The 21,440-nt window shown below is 48.6% G+C and overlaps 1 protein-coding gene across 5 annotated transcripts in view; it reads left to right on the forward strand.

The window, feature by feature from the left end:
- scaper (S-phase cyclin A-associated protein in the ER) overlaps positions 1–21,440 on the forward strand; it is a 104,773-nt gene that overhangs the window by 66,786 nt on the left and 16,547 nt on the right. For all 5 annotated transcript variants that reach the window (XM_031564456.2, XM_031564457.2, XM_031564459.2 and 2 more), the window contains 3 exons: positions 9,707–9,830; positions 13,965–14,197; positions 18,151–18,306. In XM_031564456.2, the coding sequence (XP_031420316.1) occupies positions 9,707–9,830; positions 13,965–14,197; positions 18,151–18,306 (513 nt within the window). The remainder of the gene's footprint in view (positions 1–9,706; positions 9,831–13,964; positions 14,198–18,150; positions 18,307–21,440) is intronic.

The raw sequence follows: 21,440 nt of genomic DNA on the forward strand, positions 1-21,440 counted from the left end.
GTTACATTTAAGCGATCCTACTTTGTCCTCTTTTATTTGCCTTATTTTTTTTAATTCCTGATACACAAAAAGCACATTTGCATCATCCATCACTCGCAAAGCGTGGCGTTTTTTGAAGAGTGGCTGTGGCATAAGCGCGGCTGCCCAGTGGATAACCTCGGCGAGACGGTTATTTTCGCTGGTAAAAGGTCCCTAATGGACTGGAATGGCCTCTCTCCCCTTCTCATTAGCATTCTCGGTTTTCCGAATCTCCATTAATGGAGAAACACTACTTATATTTATAATGCTTTTCAGGCCATCTAGTGTTTATTGATTTTTGTTTTTTTTCCTCCTCCCCTCTCTGTCACTTGCTAACTCTCTCTCTCTCTCTCTCTCTCTCTCTCTCTCTCTCTCCCTTTTTCTCTAACTCACTCTGTCGTTCCGTCATTAATTCCAGAAAATGTGAAGCTGACTTTTGTGTCGTAATGGCTTTTTATGAACTAGTTTGAGGTTGTTTGGTTTTTTTTCCCCTCTGTCTCTTTTTTTTTTTTAAGTCTTTTCATTTTTTCAATGCTCGGAAAGGGCAGAATTAGCCTTGTGTGTGCATGCCATGACTGGTCAGTGCAGAGTGTTTTCTTCCTCCCGTGTGTGTTTTGCAGCAGGGAGCCACTTGACATGCTCGCATGCTGAACACACAGCTTAAAGCTCTCCGAGGCACTTCTGTCATTGTCTCCTTCTCCTTGTCCAATCAAAAGCTGAAGTGGTCCTGCGGTAATGATAAAAGAATGGCCTTGCAGTTCCCTCCTTTCATGACTGAACTACCACCCTTGCCCCAACTTGTTGAAAAGTGTGTTTCTCCAAAAGTTTCAGTGATTTGAGGGGGGGTGAAAGAGTGAGAAACCCAGGATAACAAGGTGTTGTTATTTTAAAATAGTGAATGGAAAAAGAGTATGACAAGAAATTCAAAAGTAATTAACAGCTTTGCTTGGAGTACAGTGGCATGCAGAGGTTTCCAAGGAAACATTCCTGTTACTGTGAATAGGCATAAAGTTAAAAATAAAATATTCTTTTCAACATTTGAAGCAAGATTAGTATATTATGTTTGTTTTTGTTCAATTTCAAAGTGATAAAAAGAAAGGAGTTCCATGCAGAAGTTTGGGCACCCCAAGAGATTTCAGCTCTCCGACAACTTTTCCCAAGGTCTCAGACCTTAATTAGCTTGTAAAAAACTATGGCTTGTTCACAATCATCGTTAGGGAGGGCCAGGTGATGCAGGTGACTCCTCAAACCTTGTCCCAACAAGCTAATTGTGAACAAGCCATAGTTTTACTATGGCTTGTTCACAATCATCGTTAGGGAGGGCCAGGTGATGCAGGTGACTCCTCAAACCTTGTCCCAACAAGCTAATTGTGAACAAGCCATAGTTTTACTATGGCTTGTTCACAATCATCGTTAGGGAGGGCCAGGTGATGCAGGTGACTCCTCAAACCTTGTCCCAACAAGCTAATTAAACCTTGTCCCAACAATCAGCAACCATGGCAACCATCAGCAACCATCCTCTAAGCAGCTGCCTAGCACTCTGACAAATAAAATAGTTGACGCCCACAAAACAGGCGAAGGCTATAAGAAGATATCAAAGTGTTTTCAGGTAGCCGTTTCCTCAGTTTGTAATGTAATTAGGAGCTGGCAGTTAACAGGAATGCTGGAAGTTAAGTTGAGGTCTGGAAGGCCAAGAAAGCTTTCTGAGAGAACTGCTTGTAGGATTGCTCGAAAGGCAAATTAAAGTCTAAGTACTGCCCTACCATTTGCTTCTGCCCTTTTCCCTGTTAGTTACAAAAGATGGAAATAAAAACAATAATCTAGCTTGAAATACTGAAGAAATGTGTTGTCTTCTGGAAATGTCCATCTTTTACTTGCTATTCACAATCACAGAAATGTTTAGAAATATTTCAATACTAGTAGCCGTTTTATGAGTTTTAAACTTCTTTGCATAGGAAATCAGTTTTTTCATGCAGATTTACATTTTTAAGTACAGTCTTGCATTTGTGCCTTACTGACCAACATTTGTGGCTGCTTAGGTCAATCTGTGAGTTGTATGAGGCAGGGGGGGGTATGTGGTGTGATGACAGCGGAGAATGGCCAGTCCACGTCTAGCCGAACTGTTTTCTCGGCACCCCTGGTTCCTGTAGGTGCAGCGGGTTGGAGATTAGAGCAGGAAGGCCATCTCGAGGCGAAGAGGGCCCTGGCCTCTGTTTTCACTCAGCCTGGGTCTCTCTCCTCTCGCTCGCTTGTGCGTGTGTGCACACGCGTTCATATCCTCTGTTGCTCACACACACACACACACACACACACACACACACACACTCTCTCTTTCTCTCTCTCACACGCAGTCTGTCTTATCATTGCCGTTGAGCTCTTCGCGTTGCCACTGCACCACTGTGACCAGTGTTCCCAGGTGGCTTTGGGGCTCGCTGCTGAACCTGTGATAACCCTTTCAGCTGCACATCAATCTAGCACGGTGCAAGAAGGGTTCCTACCCCTCCCCCCCCCCTTGACTGGTGCGCCAAGAGGCCGTAAAAACCCAAACATCCCTGGTGTGGCGTCTCGTGGTCGTGGCCCGGGCTGCTCCTCAGGGACCCAGCGCTAAGAGCCGAGGGATATGCTGCTACCACCAGGGCCGGTTAAATGGGCTTTTTTTTTATCACAGGCTGAAAGGAAGAAAGTGAGAATGGGAAGATGAGAGAAAAAGGGGAAAAAAGGTGGTTGGCATGCTTGGTCATCAGATATGTCAAGATGTAAATAAACAAACATTATCAGCTATTAGTACTACTAGTTTTTTTTTATTATTATTTATGTATGGTGCTGAAAAAAAGAGATAATAAGGGCAGGGGTGGTTCATTCTGAAACAATCCTCTTAACCTTACTCACTTTCAGTCCACAAACCCAATATATGAGCAGAAATCACTTCATACAGAGAACCTGCCACAGTCGGGGTTTGGTGTGGAGAAGGTTAACTCGGGCAGCGTCATGCACAATCCTCTTCACAGACAAGATGCACAGCACAGCATCTCTGAGCAAACCACCACATCATCCTCCGCTTCTGTCCTCATCGCTCATCGCCCTAGACCGCCGGACATAATGGGCCTGAGTCTGGGGGTTGGGGCTCTCAGACGCCTCACCCAAGAGTGAGCGAGCAAGTTTATCTGTTTACTGTAATGCTGCGGCATCGATCGCCTCCCTTTTAGATAAGCGGAGCGATTTACCAAAATAAATAGATAGCAAAAAGAAGAAGAAGAAGATCCCAACCCTGGACAGAGATGAGCGGAGTGGCTGATTGCGAGATGTGCGTTGCGCTGTAATACTACCCTCATGGGAGCGGGCTTCCGGCATGTTACCATTGCATTAATGAGAACTCCACCATCCAAGCAACGTTAATATCCCACTGTGCCTCTCTTCTACCCACCATCCCCCGGCATACTCGGGGGGGCCAGGAGTCAATTCTGGAGCGTCGCAGGAAATGGGGGTCGGATGTCTGGGGCCAGTCGGGCAGAGGCACTCATTTGCATGGAGGAAGAGTCGGGTTGAGGGGGGGTGTGGGGGTGATGGTGGTGCGCTGGACTCTCACGAAATGTGCCCCTGAGCTACACTAGACATTAACCCATGCAGTCTCACTTAAACTTACTGGAGGTCTGTACATAAACACATTCATGGGGAAGTCTCTCCTGCCTAAGTCCGCGAAGAGAAGAGAAACATTTGTAGAGAAGAGAGGTATGACATGAGATGGCGGAGGAAGAGATTGACAGCAGTATAACCTGCAGCTTTAAGCAGAGCTGAAGGACTTGGTCTGATAGTGTGGGCTTAGTATGGTGTTGGCGAAGAGAACGTCTCACAAGGCACCCTATACCTCCTCAGCCATAAGGTTTCCACTGTGCAGGGGTTGGAAAAGCTGAAACCTGGGAGAGCGTGGCACCTAACCTCTGTGTTACACGATGACTGTGTCTTTACCCTGTGAAAGCGTCCAGCCAGCCTCTCCAAGTGGTTTCATTTCAGGATGCCATTATAGTGTGTTGTGGGGTTGTTTGTCCGTGTTTGTGTGTGTGTGTGTGTGTGTGTGTGTGTGTGTGTGTGTCGGCTCTCAGACATGCATCCCAGCTTATGCCCAGTCTGTGCAGAACAACAGGCCCAATGGATATCTTGGAAGCATTCAGGGTATCGGAAAGATCAACACCAGAATCAAATTAAATGTCATTTGGATGGCAGTGAAAGAGAGGATTGTTTGACAGCACGAGGGACGGATCTGCTCCTCACCTTTTATTTTGGCTTTGGATTCTTTCTCTTTCCCCTGTAGAGGTTTCATGTGTTTTCATTTCTCCTCCTCTCCCTCTCTCTGTCTCTCTCTCTCTTTCTTTCTTTCTTTCTTTCTTTCTCTCTCTCTCTCTCTCTCTCTCTCTTTCTCTCGTGCGCGCTCTGTCTCGCTCTCTCTCTTCCTTTACGTCTAGTCCTAAGCCAGGTATTCAAGCCAGACAGGGTAGTTGCTGCCTCAACTTCTGCCATGTTTCACATATGTCACGCTTGACTGCGCCCATAGGACAGGGAGAGATTAAGTTGAAGATTTTGGGGCGGGGGAGAGTGGGGGCCTGGGGATGGGATGGGGGAATCTGAGCCCCGGGTCAAGCCTCGGCCGTATCCTGGTAGATAACCCAGGCCCGACGACAGAGAGCACATAAGGAGGATATGTGCACGCACGCTGCTACACTTGTCACGTTACCGTCGCATCTACGCCCCGACACGTCCTAAGCTGTCTTGATTAGCCGTCCGCCCACAGCCTTGACAAGTCTCTCCGAGGACGGTCTGGTTGTGAGGTGCCCCCGCCCATCCCCCCTTTCCCCTCTCAAAACGTCCCCAGCCTCATTTGTTTTCATCACGACTAATCATTTGAACACACAGTTAAGACGCCTCAGTCAGGCCAGACTGTGGGCATAATTGAGGAGGTCCTACCCTGGTGTCCCGGTGTTGTCCCCTGTCTGCGCCATCTGTGTGTCCACCCTAGGGATACCCTATGGATTTCATAATGGGTTAAAGGGTTTTCATTTGGATGCAGGGGTCAGTGGAGTGACCCTCTCCCTCACCCCACCCCACCCCCGCCTCTCCTTCACACACACTTCCCCTGAGTCCGTGGGCCACCCAGGCTGCACCACTGCCTCGCCTCGGCTGGCTGTTCATTGAGGATTTGCTAAGGTGTGGTCAAGGGTGGGTGTGTGTGTGTGTGGTGGAAGTGCTGGCCATGCAGCATACCTTAGCACTAGTGTGTGTGTGTGTGTGTGTGTGTGTGTGTGTGTGTGTGTGTGTGTGTGTGTGTGTGTGTGTGTGTCTTTAATCAAGGGGGCTGGTCTGTCGCGGCAGCCTGAGGTTAAGCCGGTTAGGGTAGGTGAGGAGATTACAGCACTTATTATCTGCATCTCTCCATTCTTTTGTCTTTCTACCTCTCTTTCATTCTCTCTCTCAATCACTGTTTCTCTCTCTCTATCTCTCTCTCTCTCTCTCTCTCTCTCTTGCTCTGTTCTCTAGGGTTTTCTTTCTTATTTCTTTCTTAGTGTCTCTTGGCTCTTTTTCCATTTTCTTTCTTTCCCTCACTCCCTCTCTCTTTTGTTTCTCCTACTCTGGCTCTCTTGTTCTGTTGATCTCTTCTCTCTTCTGTTTCCGACTCATTGTTCTCTCCTTCTCTCTCCATTCTCTCTTTACCCTCTCTCTTTTCTTCTTTCTTTCTCTCTCTCTCTGTCTCTCATTTTCTCTCCCCCTCTTTCCCCTTCTATCTGTCTCTCTACTTCTCTGTGTTTCTCTTTCTGTCTCTCTCCCCCTCTCCTGTACCCCCTTCTCCTCCCCTCTCTCTCTATACTGTCCATCGGCATAGGCTACCTCGGGAACTTAATCCTGCGTCTACAAGATAAGGCTTCATTATGGCCAGATTAACAATGCGCCTGTTGTTTGCCATGCTGGAGGCTCAGTCTGGCCGGCTGGTGGCCCAGGGCGGGCACAAGACGGCCCGCGGTGGCGACGAGCCCGAGGAGCGCGGTCTCAATGTCACGTGCGCCCTCCCCTCCCCCTCCTCTTCATCATCCTCTTCCTCCACCTCCTGACCCCCCCAGATCCAAGCCGGATTAGGGCCGGACCCGCTCCTGAGTCCGCTGCTGTGTGGCGTGGGTAATGGAAATCTGGGGTTCCCACAGACAGGTGCAGGAATGCTGACCGCTGGGTTGGCCGACCCACGCTGTCTGCCGCGTATGGGTCATGGGCACGTAACCGGAGCCGGGCAACAGTGGCACTTTACCAAATTGCTCCTCAAAATCTTTGACGCATCCTGTCATCAAGAAGGAACGGGCAGGAGGGGTTGAGGGGTTATGTGTGTGTGCGTACGTGCATGGCTGTGTGTGTGTGTGTGTGTGTGTGTGTGTGGGGGGGGGGGGGTTCGGTGAAGGTTAAGGGAGACTGATTCCGTGAAGCGAATAGGTATAGTGTGTCATGCTAATCAAGCTCAATTAGCGGAGAGGCAGCTAGAAAGCTGTGCAGACCAGCCAGGGCCACTTGTACGCTTGTAAGAGCGTGAAAGACAGAGGCAGAGGAGGCACTGAAGCCTGTTCAGCTCTGCTACTCAAGAAAACAAAACATTACAGGCGCTGAAAGGTTATTGGCTATTTGTGAATGGAGTTTGAAAAGGACAAAAAAAAATTGTGTGTGTTGCGATTCAAAGCGAGGTCCAGAAATCCAGTCAAGTCAAGGATATTGGAAGGAATTCCTGTTGTTGTTGTTTTTTTTTCCTTGGGAATTTTTAATCCAACACGCAAACAGTATCACATTGTGGTATTTGTGTGTAACTTTTCCCAGATTCTGCATTGTGGTGGTTTGTATGAGCTCAATGGGTGGTGTCGAGGTTGGAGCAGTCGACAGCTGTTTTTCCCTTAATAAGATTAGGGTAAAGAAATTAGCCGTGTGCTCTTTAATCTGGTGTTTAACTGGGCGTGCCACCTGGGGGCTGGTCCGACACCACCACCCCTGCCCCTCACCCCTCCCCCCAACCCCATATCTACCCCCACATTCCCCCCCTAGTTTTTTTTAAAGAGACCAGACGGCAGAAAAATGTCACAAATCCATTCAACAAATTCATACCTCATTTTTTTATTAGTTTTCTTCACTTACAAAGGAACTGTGTGTGTGTGTGTGTGTGTGTGTGAGTGTGTGTGTGTGTGTGTGTGTGTCTGTGTCTGTGTCTGTGTCTGTGTGTGTGTGTGTGTGTGTGTGTGTGTGTGTGTGTGTGTGTGTGTGTGTGTGTGTGTGTGTGTGTGTGTGTGTGTGTGTGTGTGTGGAGGGGAGGGGGGGGTGGTAGCTGACACCTTTTCTGTCATTCCTCTATTTTTCAAGAGCCTCTCTAGTTGATTATTTTCTTTTCTTTTATGCCACTGTGGCTCCAGTCATGTTTTGGTTTCCAAAAAAAATAACCCTCTTGCAAAAAAAGTAGGGGAGGCCAAGAGGCCGAATTGGGGTGGGGGGTGTTGTGTTGGGGGGGGTTGAACCGAAGCCTGTCATTCTAGCTCACAGCGACACCTGATACCAGCACTCCTTACAGCTCTAGGAACAATGGAGATACCTGGAATTCCGTGACGTCTCAAGGTAGAATCTTCACCTGGGATAACCCTCACTGCCTGGTGGGAAAGCCACCCTTGGAAAGAGTGGAGGTAGAGTGGAGGAAGACTGGAGGGGGATGAAGAGAGAAAAGATGAGAGAAAATGTTAATGTGAGGAGAAACACCACTGACGACATTGTGGACAAGGCATGGCGGTGTGCTTTAATTATGGGTTTTACTCCAGCACAAAAAAAAAAAGAGGATCTGAGATTACCTTCCTCTCCACTTATCAAGCATAAAAGCTGACTTTTACTTTTAACTCTAAGTAAAAAGTGTGGGCTTTTTTTCATCTCATTCTCACCCCCACCCCCCCTTCAGAAAGTCAGTCAGGCTCCGTGCTGGTCTGCTGCCCAGAGCACACAGTTTGGCGGGGGTGGTGGTGTCTCGTGTTACCCCAGCCCTGCCTGAACAAGGCAGGCACTATCTCTATCAGCTCGACCCTGACCATTCCCCTTCACACCGCTGCGTTTCAGCACCCGGCCCTCGGAGGTGCCACGGCACGGAACCCAAAAGAGCGCGTCGCCGCACCGTTAGGGCGCTAGAGTCCCACGTGGATCGCATGAAGGGTGTTCGATGACAGCCTCTCTTTTTTTTTTTTTTTTTTTTAAGGGAAAGCGAAGGAGTGTTGCCACCATCCTTAAATTTGGCTCAATGTTCATCGCTCGGGTTCAGAGGGGCTTCAGAATGCCACTGCAGTTGTGGACAAACGCTGCTGTCATAGGCAATTCCTTCGCAAAAAAGTGTCGGGAGCTGTTAGCTAGCTGAAGTGGACCCCGGCGGAAGATTCAGGGTCCCGATTCCTGAGAGCTGTCATGGCATTGCTGCGCTCCCCTCCCCTCCCCCCACACTCAGTCCTCTCTCTCCGTGTCTTAGCACTGGTCTTAGCACCATAGCACGACTATCTTTTTGATCTGTCTGCCAGCGGCAACTGCTGTGTTTCTTTTTGTCGGGGGTGGTGGTGCTGGTGCTGGGTGGGTGGGGGGGGTATCGACAGACTGCAAAGGCCCCTTGACTATTTTTCCTGCGGATGCCAATAAGGTTTGGCTGAAAATCCGTAGCAGATGGTGAAGGTTGCGGTAGATATCAAAATGTTTACGGTTGGGTATAAACATGGCCTACTTTCCAATAGGAAAGTGGGATTCCATTCTTGCAGCAAGCAGATAGTGTGCGCCACTCTGCTTTGGGTTAAAATATACAGTTGTCAGAAAATATTAACTGATGAAAGAAGGGAGTTGGGGGTGGGGGGTAGTGGTGGTGGCAGTTGGTGGGGGTGTGGGAGTAGAAGGAGGCGGCAAGGGGAGGGAAAAGAGAAAGGCAGTCTCGGAGTGGAGTGATTGGTCAGTTATCTGTTGCATTAATCTCCTCGCTCAGACTGGGGTAAAGCAGACATACTGCAGAGGCTGCAGGACTGGGAGGCTGGCCCACTCTCTCCTTCTCGCTCTCTCTCTGTCTCTCTCTGTCTCTGTCTCTCAGCCCCTACAGGCACTGACAGGCGACTCTGGGGAAGGGGCCTTATCTCTGAAGAGTAGGAATATAGTTAGCCAGACCCTGGGTGTAGACATCACCCCCTCCCATCGCAGACACACACACACACACACACACACACACCCTAGTTAGGCAGTTGTTAGTGGGACAGTCCAGTGGGAGGATATTGTGGAATGGGGCGTTAAGGCCCAGAGAATGTCCACAGTGATGGACAGATTTCACACACTCCGCACACCCCTCTGTTGTGTAATCTGTTCGGTCCGTCTTGTTCACACCTCCGACAGCAAAAGTGTTTTCTGCGGGCGCACCTGGTTTTGTGGAAAGCGCGACTGTTATTGAGTTTCACACTCCCTTGATGCTTCCATTACAGCACAGCACAGGAGAGAGAGAGTCTATGTGAAGGCGTCGACGACGATCACACAGCCTGAGAGCCCTTCGGAGCACTTCCCAGCTTTGATCGAATCAGTCTAACCCTCTTTCTTCTTCTTTCGTTCTCCTTTTCTCTCTCCATCTTCTTTCTCTCTCTCTCTCTCTCTCTCTCTCTCTCTCTCTCTCTATGCCCAGATCCCTTTGTGCTGCTGCCCACACATACTACCTGGCCTGCTCGCGCTGCTACACCAACTGCACCTATGTCCTCTACAGTAACAAGATCACGCTCCTCATGGACCTGCTGCTGCATCAGCTATCGGTAGGTCCTCCTCTCCTGAGACCGCAAGCCACACTCATTACGAATGACGCACCCTAAAAGAAAAAAAGAACACACTGACCTGATTGCCTGCACTTCAAAGAACTTTTGATGTTTGACATAGTGAGGAGGAGTTCTCTAAAAAGGATTTTACAGTTTCCAAAAGTAAAGTGTTTGTACTATTAGTAATTCAAATTAAATTAATCTTATGACTGCAGCTGTCAGATATCAAGTAAACAGAAGTATCATAAAGTAAAGACTTACTGTGTAACTGTATGTATGAAATAGGGTTGTGTATTGGTAAGAATCTGGCGATACAATATGTATCGTGATTCGTGATACAGAGGTTACGATTCAATATATTGCGATACTGTAAGCAAGTGATGTTTGGCTATTTATTTTTGTATTTATGATCTAATTGGTTGGAAAACGGTCATAGTGTAAAGAACATACCACTATATGCATAAAGGTTAACTTTTTTTATGCAATCGCAACAGTGGGATCCACATTTGCATTTCTCACAGTCCCTGTAACATCCAACATCATAGCACTACATTTTGTGCAATCTGAGCAAAGGAAGTCAAATTTGCCTTTATCAATAAAAAAAAAGAAAAGTGCTTGCAGGATTCACATCGATTTAAATCGATAGTGTTTTTGACAATCAATAATGTATCACAAAACAGTTGAAAAAGTTAAGATTTGAAAACCATCTCACAGTGATCCAAAGCTCTGATGCAAGGCTCTTGAAAGTGGAACAATGTTTTATACACTTCGACAAGTTTATACAGAATGTACACTGTTGTTAAAGTTGTAAACTCAAGTCCATAGAATGTAAACACTGTTTCATCATTTCACAACAGACATTTCACAATTCATATTATTTATTATGTGTGCCTCTCCAACAATGTGTACACACTCTCATAGTAACAGAATTGATCGTCATCCTACGCAAACACTTGCACAGCCTTTTCCGTCTTTTATTAGCCATAATCTATTAATATTGATATGTGTATTGTCTGAAGACTCATTTCTCTCCTGGAGACCTGTTTAATGCTATGATTGGCTATTGTAATTGTTGAGATGTGACTGAACACACACACACACAGAGATACATACAGACAGGCAGGCAGAAAAAGAAACTGACAGAATGAAACAAACACACACACATAGAGACTGATAGAAAGAAGGAAGCAAGCACGCACACACACACACACACACACACACACACACACACGCATACAAACACGCATATACACACACACACACACACACACACACACACACACACACACACATAGAGACTAATGGAAAGAAGGAAGCACGCACACACACACATACGCATACACATACACACACAGACAGAGGCACATTCCCATTCCCAGCCGTGTAGACAGTCCTGTGGCGGTGCAGTGCGACAGACAGAGGCCAGGCCACAGTGCTGTGTGTAGGTCAGACCCACATCAGAGCTCCATCAGGCCTACATCACCACGTCCCTCAGCACTTCCCCTCTCACTGTAAACACAACAGCCGCCCAGCACTCACACGCAGCACTGGGCAGAGTCGGATGAGGCACAGACATACACTCCTGAGACTGTGTGTGTGTGTGTGTGAGTGTGCGTGCGGGTGCTTGCTTCAGTGTGTGTGTGTGTGTGTGTGTGTGTGTGTGTGTGTGTGTGTGTGTGAGAGAGGGAGAGAGGGAGAGAGGGAGAGAGAGAATGTGTGTTTGCATGTAAGTCAAATGCACAACAGACCGCGATCAGCATCAGCAAACATACAAGCTCCACTGGGACTCCGTTGCTCTGTCCCGAGTTCCAATCCAAAGCAGTCATATTTCCTGAGGGCATAGTGAAGGAGGGAGTGGGTAGGTGTGTGTGTGTGTGTGTGTGTGTGTGTGTGTGTGTGTGTGTGTGTGTGTGTGTGTGTGTGTTAGAGGTAGACAGAGGGAAATGAGTGAGTGGAGTTCAGTCTACAGGCTTTGGTTTACATATCCAAGGATCTATGCAGACGCGTGTCATGTCAGCTAGCCAGCTCAAGAGGAACTCTGCTCAAAGGCTTGCTATCTTTAATCCCCATGCACACTTCTCATTACAAGAGTGTCATTGTTAGCTTGTCTATGATGATCCAAGTGACAAAACTTAGACAAATAAACTAAATTTATGGATACTGTTAAGGTAAAAGGAAGCCGGTTATAAGTTAAACAGAAGGTATTGAAAGTGTGTGTGTATATGTGTGTGTGTGGGGGGGTGGGGGGGGTGTTTGGGGGTGGGCAATACTGGCGTCCTTCCATACCTCCCTCTGTAATTAGATTTGTGGAGAATGTAGCTGGAGCTACCTCTGCCTGGCCTCCCCCCCCTCCCCTCCTCTCTTCCCATCCGTCCTGGAGCTGACGCCTTTACGCTTCTGTGTGCATTTTTACTACCTGAGATGGGGCCAGCCCCCCCAGAACCCTATATGTCCATGATTTGACATGCTGGAATGTGCAGTCTTATGAGTCTTATGTAGTTATTTATTCTCCTCAAAGACTTTTTCTGTGGCTGCTGTGGTGCTTCCTTGAAAAACAAAACCTCACCTCTACCTGCCCACACACACACACACACACACACACACACACACACACAGACAATCATTGAGGATAGGCAATTCAAATGACTGGGTTTTCACTGCAGGTGACAAACCTGAATCTCCTGATCCCCTCCCCTCCCCTCCATCCCTGATCTCACACTCTTGAAGAGAGTGCTGGGGTCCGGCTCCTTTTCAGGCAAAGCTTCAGAGACTTCTCAAATACCAGTCTTTCGCACGGTCCCAGTAAATGCAGGCATCCTTTACCGTAACCACCAACTTATGGAAGCCTTAATGAATAATAAAGTGACACTTCTCCCGTTGTTCATGTCAGTGCCGTGGATCAGGGTTCCCCCTCAGAGGAAGACTAATGGCCATATATCCACACGCCACCCGAAAACCGGGCTGTGTTACCTTGTTCACACGCCTAACTCTTAATTGGACACCCTTTAAAAATGCAAACTGAGGTTTACATGACCGCCGCCTAGGCTTATGTGAAGGATTCACACGAGACATTCAAAGCCACTGTAGTTCGAGCTGGCGGCCACCATCCATCATTGCAAGGACAGAGCCTGCTAAGGGGGATTCTGCCACTGAAAACATGGGCAAGCTGAAGCTGAGATGGCCAGTTGGAGAGAAAGGACCCAAAGCGGAGAGGCCAGCGGAGAATAAGATGGTGTAGTTTAGCTCAGGCTGTGTTTATGCTCGCTTGGGGCCAAGTTCATCTCAGGATTTAGCACATGCCATTGAATTGTCTAAAGTTGGTTTTACCCCGGGGCTTAAAGTTTAGCAAATGTGCTTAGACAGGATTTTGTACCGTAAATCCAATGAAAGGCCATGGGAGGGCACAGTGAGCATCTGCAGGAAGGGGTTTTTCTAGGTTTCCACAGGGTTCCAATGCAAGAGAGTATTTTATGGCAATGATGGTACAGCCAGTAGTCATAGATCATGTCCCCCAATTTCCTTTAATATCTCATGAAGGGAGTTGGAGGTAGAGTTGAGTGGGAAATGTTGAATTAAAATGTTGACCAAAATGTCTTGATCTTGTTAGGTCTTTTTTCGTGGTTCATGGAGTAATTATGCCTGGGTATAAGATTGAGTCCGTTCCCATGATGTTATATGATATGGAGATTCCAAGGGCGTGTTGGGACGGGGCAGTCTAAGGGAGGGAGGCCAGCTTTACTGAAAGACAACGTTAAGAGCAAACACGTCTGGGGGATGAGGTTGCCAGGTCCTGACTGAGCCTTAACTCCTCCACCAATCTCGTCTCTGCAGTCCTTGAGGCTCAACTTCCTAAATAAACACACTTATCAGTCTTTCTCTTTGTCTCGCCCTCTCTCTCTCTATATATATATATCTCTATCTATCTATCTATCTATCTCTCTCTCTCTCTCTCTATCTCTATCTATCTATCTATCTATCTATCTGTCTCTCTCTCTGTCTTTGTCTGTCTCTCTATGTCTTTCATTGGAAATTTTCTGCAGTTTTCTTCTGTATCCTAACTTTTTTAAACTTTCTGTCTGCCTGTAAATCTTATCACACTTGTAAACATTGCTCTCTATTCCTTTGCCCCCTCAGCTCTACGTGCCAGAGGAGGATAAGTCCATCTTTGGGCGAAGTGTCAATAAGCAGGTGTTTGATGGTCTGACCACGGCCCTGCTGCATACCACCGCTTCTGTGCTGAGCTGCCTGCGCTCGGCCGAGTCGGAGTCGGGTCGCGGCGGAGAGAGCCCACGCATCACCTCCCCCGACAGCAAGAGCAAGCCATCACCCGCTGACAGCTTCACCACACGCACACAAGACCTCATTAGGTATGTGGATGTCTTTGACTTTCTCTCTCTCTCTCCTCTCTTCCCCTCTCGGTTCTCTTCTTCTCACTAACCGTTTTTTCTCATGTGCTTCCCATTTTGGCCTCGCACTGAGCCCAGTCTCCTGTAGTAGTCTGGAAAGCGGTGGAGCAAGCGCTCAACTTCACTTGTGCATTTCACTCTGCATTTTTCCACTTAATTGCTATTTGCAGCATCAGGTGACTTCAACACGTAAAGGGAACCTGCTAATCTGACCTGTCACCAGCATCTTTGCAGATGCCCTGTTCACTGTACAGTCATTGGCACGACCACGAAGAGATGTCTGAGCGCTCCTAACTCGCTGAGCCAGAAAAAGATGAGGAGAAGAAGCAGACAAATTGTTAAGCGGCTGTTCCTTGGTGTAGCGTTACCCTGATTTGACCCCACCACATCACAGAAACTCCCCAGCATCCTCGTTGCTATCATGGCCGTGTCTGACCTTCATGTGTCTCTTGTTTAAGCTAACCCTGCGGTGTCCTCAGAAGACCGTTGCCGACGGACGCAGACCCACTGCCTTACGCCCTGCCAGAGCAGTAAATACTGTTTCTCTGTTGATTAGTTTTGCCTTGTCACCGGAAAGGAAAGAGGTTATTTTACTCCAGTATATCATCTGGGCTAGATATGAGAGAGTTGGAAAGGTTTCTTTCGGGAGAGAGAAAGAGAGAGAGAGCAAGGAAGGCTCCCAGATGCAGCGAGTCCAGCAGGCTGCCTGGTGTGCACATCCTTATGGCTGGAGGTGGAGGTCGTGAAGGGCGTCCAGAACTCTGCTCATTCTCACCCAGACAGAACCAGCTCCATCGTGTCAGATGCGCACCTCGTCTGATTCCTCGGCTGTATGGCTGCACTACATGGGCACGGGTTCTTCTCACAGCGGCAATAAGAGCTGGAACTTTCTTTCGCACATAATGGATCAAAACTCGGAGGCAGAGACGTAAGGTTTATTTTTTTGTTCTTTTTTTTTTAAGCTTCCCTCCATCGCGTCTCTAGGCCTCAGATACGTGAATGGCTGCCAGAAAAACATCCCCAGGCCCTGGAACGCTTGCCGTCGCTCCCCCCTTGAACCGGGAGCTCGGGAGCGGAGGCGGCAGAGCGGGGAGTGTGGGCTCCGGCTCTGAGGAAAGGCAGATGCCCCCGGAGTCCAGGAAGAGCTCCGGCTTCCCACCATTTTTCTCGCTCCGCTTCCATGAGTCATCGCCCTCGCTCATCTGCGCGGAGCAGCTGCCGAGGCCCGGCGCGCTCCACTCGGCGGGGGATGAGCTTGGCTCGCGCTCAGGAATCAGCAGTCAGATCGCACTGGTTTGCTCCTGTGGCCGTGGCCAGTTGTCCCATCTATCTCCTATGCCCTTCCTCCCCCTGTGATTTTTGCCTGCGTCAGTTTGTGAAGATGTAAGTGTGTGTCACTAACAAAGATATTTTGGTTCCTCCGGAAAAAGACTTTTAGGTCACAGACAGAGTGCACAGACAGAGTGCATGTTGTGGGGGATGGGGGGTCATATGATGGCCATTGATGTGAGATTTAGCCTTTTTCCCAGTTGTGTTATACACTGAACATGACAACCCTGTTAGGACTACAGGGACTTATTTGTCTGTGTAGATAGACCTTGTCCCATGGTCTCTGGAGAGGGAGACTAGGGTTGTCAGCAGATCCTGTCCCTCCCTCCCTCCTTAAAAAAAAAAAGTTATTTTTCCCCCAACTGTTTCACATGACTGTATTGTTTACAGGGGATTGTTTGGAAAGGTTGAGTAAGGATGAGGAAGTGGGATTCTCTTTAAACACTAGTTTAATTTATGAAGGAGAGAGTCATTCTTATTTTTTTCCGAGTATGTTGGCCACCGATCATGAACTACAAGAAAAAAACTCCTTGATCTTGATCTTTTTTTGAATACCCTAAACTGGCAGTTACCTGAACCAGGTACAGTTTGAAAAAGAAAAAAGAAAAAGAAAAATCTTCCCAGCAGCAGCAGCCCCTGAAAAGTCCACGCTCCCACGGTGCCACCCACAGCCGACGCAGACGTGACAGAACAGCTCTGTGTCTGGGGCCAGCCACTGAGACCCTAAAAAGGCTGCACAATGATGTGTGCAAAAGCTGTTTTTCAGCTCCAGCAGAGCCTCCAAGCCGGCAAGCAAGAAGGGTGACGCTCTGACAAGGGGCCTCGGTTCAAGTGACGACTGACCTGTTGGGGGGTGGAGGTTGTGAGGAGGGTAGGTGGGTTGTACAGAGCTAAGCTGTAATTACCTGCATTGGGAGAGCCTTGTTTGAGTGACAACCCCAACAAAGAGGTACGAAAAGAAGAGAGAGGGACAGACAGACAGCGAAAGAAGAGCATGCCTGAGAAGAATCAAAATGATGACAAGGCTGAATGGTGTGTGTGTGTGTGTGTGTGTGTGTGTGTGTGTGTGTGTGTGTGTGTGTGTGTGTGTGTGTGTGTGTGTCCACCAACCGACAACCCACCCACACCCCCCCCCCCCCCCCCCCGAGTCTCTCTGGGAGGTTTTCTGATTGACTGGGTTTAACCTACCTGCTGTATTCCTTTGGGCGTGGGTTCATACCTGAGCTCTTGGATAGCTCTGGGAAAGGGGGCAGGACCCACCCCCACCCCTCCAACCTTCTCTCCCTCCCCTCATGCTCCTCCGCCCCTCCCACCCCCGCCCTCGCTGGCACGGCCTGCCACAGCCAGGGGCCTGTAATGGCATAATTACCGGTGATTTGTAGCCGAGAGGGGAGGGGAGATGTGCAGCATGAGAGCTGTCATTTGCAAAGACAAATTAGAGATATCGGCGTAATAACCCCGAACAGCAGCCTTGTGGGCGACTGATCCGATTTCAGCTGCGAGGGCCATGTAAACGATGGAGCGTCTGCTTACAGTGAGGGCCTTTGTCACTTTTTTTTTCTTTTTTTCTGGCAGCGGAGAGGGAAGACGAGACATGGTTGATGTAACTTCTTCTCTTCTCCCTCTCAGTGTCTCTCACTGTTAAATGCATGTGCAATGGTAATCGCAGTAATCCAATTAGTCTTTTGAATATTATCAATTACCAGCGCTATCTCCTGACAATCTCTACATTTGCATTTCATTTGGTTGGATGCTTACTCTATCATGACACCACATTACATTAGGCAGAGGCACAGTATTTGTCTGGAGGGAAAGCGAATACAGTGAAGGAAGGCTTGCTATCAGTAGTTCGGACCTTGAGATTATTGGGCCGATTCGGGTCAGTCATTCATGACTACGCAGTCTAGCGTCAGTGTCTGATGTCACCGGGAACCTACAGGACCAGTCTGGCCAGGAGGCACACCAGGATGTCATCTGCTCATTGTTAACTTTTGAAATGTGTAACACTAGTCATTGCAAACATTGAGAAGGTGTTCCTGTTCATTTCATTTCCTGGAAATTAGGAGTAACTTGCAAAATGGCCTCTTTTTCACCAACTCTCTTGGAGATGGATGGAATAGCAATGCACTGTTGCTTTTTCAGCTCGTCGGAGGAAATCTATCATGGGAATCCAGGCACTCATTACAGCATTAAAGGGCATCAGTAGCCTTTGAATGGCAAACAGTTAATTTAGTGAAATCCGTGAAACAGCAGGCAGGGCCCTTTCCTCTTCTAAAACACTAGCTCAAGTGTCAAGTCAATCTATATCACAGATTTCACTGAAGTCATCTTATGTGTGTCTTTCCCTCAAATGACGCCCCTGGTTCTTGAGCCCTTTGCTGAACACTAGGGTTTGTTTGTAATGATTGAATTTTCCTTATTTATTTCATTCTTTCGTAAAATATTTGATTTCCTAAGACCGCCTTACTGTGATTTTGTAGATTTCTTTCCATCCAGGTTGTCCATTCCATGCTTTAATGAATGAACCTTTGTCTGTTTCTCTCTATGTTTTGTGTGTCTCTCTGTCTCTCTCTTGTCTCTTTCAGCTACGTGGTTAACATGGGCCTGATGGATAAACTCCAAGGCTGCTTCCTGTATGTCCAGGGCCCCGTGGATGAGAGTCCCAAGATGGCCGCTTTCCTGGAGCAGTCTGCAGCACTGCTGTACACCACATGCAAACTCTGCTTTACTGTCACCAGCCGGTGAGTGGTAGCCCACGACCTGATCCTCTCCACCTGTTGTGCCCTCTGCTACCCTCACTGACTCAAGATTGTCTGGCTCAAGATTGTCTGTCTCAAGATTTGTTTATATGGCTGCTATCTGCTATACACCTTATTTCACCTCTGTCTGTCTGTCTGTGTCTGTCTGTCTGTCATTCTCTCTCCCCCATCTACGTAGCCCTTGTCTTTTGCTTATTGCGTCTTAAGAGAGATACGTATGTGCTACTCTTTTTTTTTTCTGTACACAATCCTCTTTATCCTTTTGTGTCTCTTTCTCTCTCTTTTCTTCTTCACTTTCAACTTTGCTCTCTCCCTTTTTCTCTTTCTCTCTCCCGCCTTCCATCGTTCCCCAAACATCCTGTGTAAAGACATATATCTCTGTCTATATGTAATGAGAGGTGTGATCCTCTGTTATCTTCTCCCAGTCAGAGACCCTGTTAAGACTGGTTGTTTTGTAGCAGCTCGGGGACAGACTCAGCATCAATCATTCAAAGTCACCACACACACACACACACACACACACACACACACACACACTCGCAGTGTCTCCCTCTCCGTCAGTCACTCAGGTCTGAGCTGATAGCCATCTCCTGTTGCTCAGCCTCCCACTGTAAACGCCAGTGTCCAGAGCCCACCCACGTGTGTGTGTGTGTGTGTGTGTGTGTGTGTGTGTGTGTGTGTGTGTGTGTGTGTGGGGGAGAGGGAGGGAGGGAGAGAGAGAGAGAGAGAGAGAGCGCTCTTCTGGAAGTGATCTTTTGTTTTCCCGCTGACAGATGCTAACCACACAGTCACAGGGAGTGATACCCTGCTGCTGACCTCTGCCTTCCCCTCCTCAGTCAAATCCTGCTGCTACTCCTGGTGGCCCAGCGGCCTGCAGTGGCCCTCTTCCCCTCCTCAGTCAAACCCTGCTGCTACTCCTGGTGGCCCAGCGGCCTGCAGTGGCCCTCTTCCCCTCCTCAGTCAAACCCTGCTGCTACTCCTGGTGGCCCAGCGGCCTGCAGTGGCACTCTTCCCCTCCTCAGTCAAACCCTGCTGCTACTCCTGGTGGCCCAGCGTCCTGCAGCGGCCCTCTCCCTCGCCCCGTCACACCGCATTTCAAAACCTATTTAGTCAAGTATCCCATGTCCCCAAAAACAAATGGTCTCAAAGTGGGAAGTGTTTCACATGCAGTGTTTCAAAGGATATCACTCACTGTCCAACCTGGTGTGTGTGTGTGTACCTCAGGGGAGAGTATTAAGACCTTGTCCTGCTCTCATAACACACACTCCTCTCCATCAGCCTGTTAAGCAGTCATGCTGCTCCACTGGATGTGCTATGGACTGTGTCTGTGTGTCTTGCACTGGCAGATACATGATGCTCCCAGACCTCTTCAGTGGCAGTGGCAGTGGCAGTGGCAGTGGAGCTGGTAGTCTCTGGGCCAGACTCACTCCAGCTGCTGCCTGCTGTAATGCTGCCCAGCTGTCTCGCACCAGTCTGTGCCACTGAGTGTCACTGAATATCTGTGAGAAAAGGCAGCAGCCTGCAGCTCCCCCATCACCACCTCGCCACCCTCTAATGGCCCTGAGTGGGCCTGAGTGGGCGGCCGCCTCGGGCCCTGCTAATCAACATGCTGCTAATCCAGTGGTTTATATCTCCAACCCATACACATTGGCCCAATGCACGTACGCACACTGTAGTAGTTCATATACACATTCCTCTGTACACACACATACACACTTCACCACAGGTCACTTTACGGTAATTCTATGGACTTCTAATTGGAGTTCACTCTCTTGTTCACCCTTGAACTGCTCACCAGCAGGCAACAACCAAATCGTCTCGGCGTGGTGGTGCCTTCATTCCGCAACGGAGGTTGTGTTAGCGCCGAACAGCTAATTTCCCGTGGCATCCCTCCTCCGGCATCGAGTATTAGCTCGCCCAGCGGGGTCCATCCAGGGGTCAGGCTGCTCCGGGTCTCCCGTTGCAAATCACCGCCGCGGAGCCAGCACTGCTCGCTCACGTAATGACCTGTCATCGGACGGATTAGGAGCCTTGCCACGGATCAGAACGGATCGCCACAGATTTGGCCCCCGTGCACAGACTTCTGAACCTGACGCATGGTTGGCCTGACAAGTGGGCATGGCAAGGATTTTTAATTGGGTCGAGAACTTTCTGGCATGTTTTGTGGCAGGATCATTTGTCGATTTGTCTTTTCTTTTTCTTTCCTTCTTCTTCTCAGTGGAGACACACATGCATTTTTCTTTTCATCAGGTCCAACTCAAGCTGACAACTGTGGCTCGGACAGTGTGGTTGGTCGGTTGAGATTAATCTAATTACCTCGTCGAAGGAAATCGAGCAGAGTCCTGTTTCTCATCAGGGCCAGTCAGCTCTCTCTTTTATCCGGCAGATTTGGCATCGTTTTCAGGGCGCAGAGGGTGGTTGTTTTTTCTCCCTGAATATGTGATGTGTAGTCACGCCTATTGTGGCGTGAGTTCCAGATCCCTAGTTTTTCACTCCGAGATCGAAGGAGAAGCGAATCCAGCGGAGCAGATCTTTCACACCCTCTCCGTCTCCGCTCTCCCTCTGATTCACAGAGGACAAGAGACATCTCCAGGCCATGTCTCTCTCTCTCTCTCTCTCTCTCTCTCTCTCTAAGCGAGAGTGCTGCACTGTCTCCTGTGTTGTGGTCAGGGCCCCCACTGCGCTCACCTGTAATGCGCAGCCAGGGGGTATGATGTTACCAATCCCACTAATCTGCAGGATGTTGTCCTGGCTAAGACACACAAACACGCTGCCTGAAATCCCATAAGATGAGCCCTAATTAAACACAGTGGAACACAGGGAGCTGTGCCAGGGAGCCTCTAGGTCTTTCCCACTTTCTCTCGCTTTCTTTCTTCCTTTCTCTCACTTTCTTTCTTCCTTTCTCTCGCTTTCTTTCTTCCTTTGTCTCGCTTTCGTTCTTCCTTTCTCTAAAAACGCTACCACTGTCTGTCTGGCGGCCGGTGTGATCCAAGCGCTGAGGGTTAATGCTGCTTCTGTTTAGACCGCTCATCTGGGACGGACGGATCATGTTGTCTCTGAGCGGTATGAAATGCGACAGGCATCATGCAGAGAGCCCAGTAACATCCTGGTCTCAG

This window comes from Clupea harengus, chromosome 3 (assembly GCF_900700415.2).
Source record: "Clupea harengus chromosome 3, Ch_v2.0.2, whole genome shotgun sequence".
Taxonomy (NCBI): Eukaryota; Metazoa; Chordata; class Actinopteri; order Clupeiformes; family Clupeidae; genus Clupea; species Clupea harengus.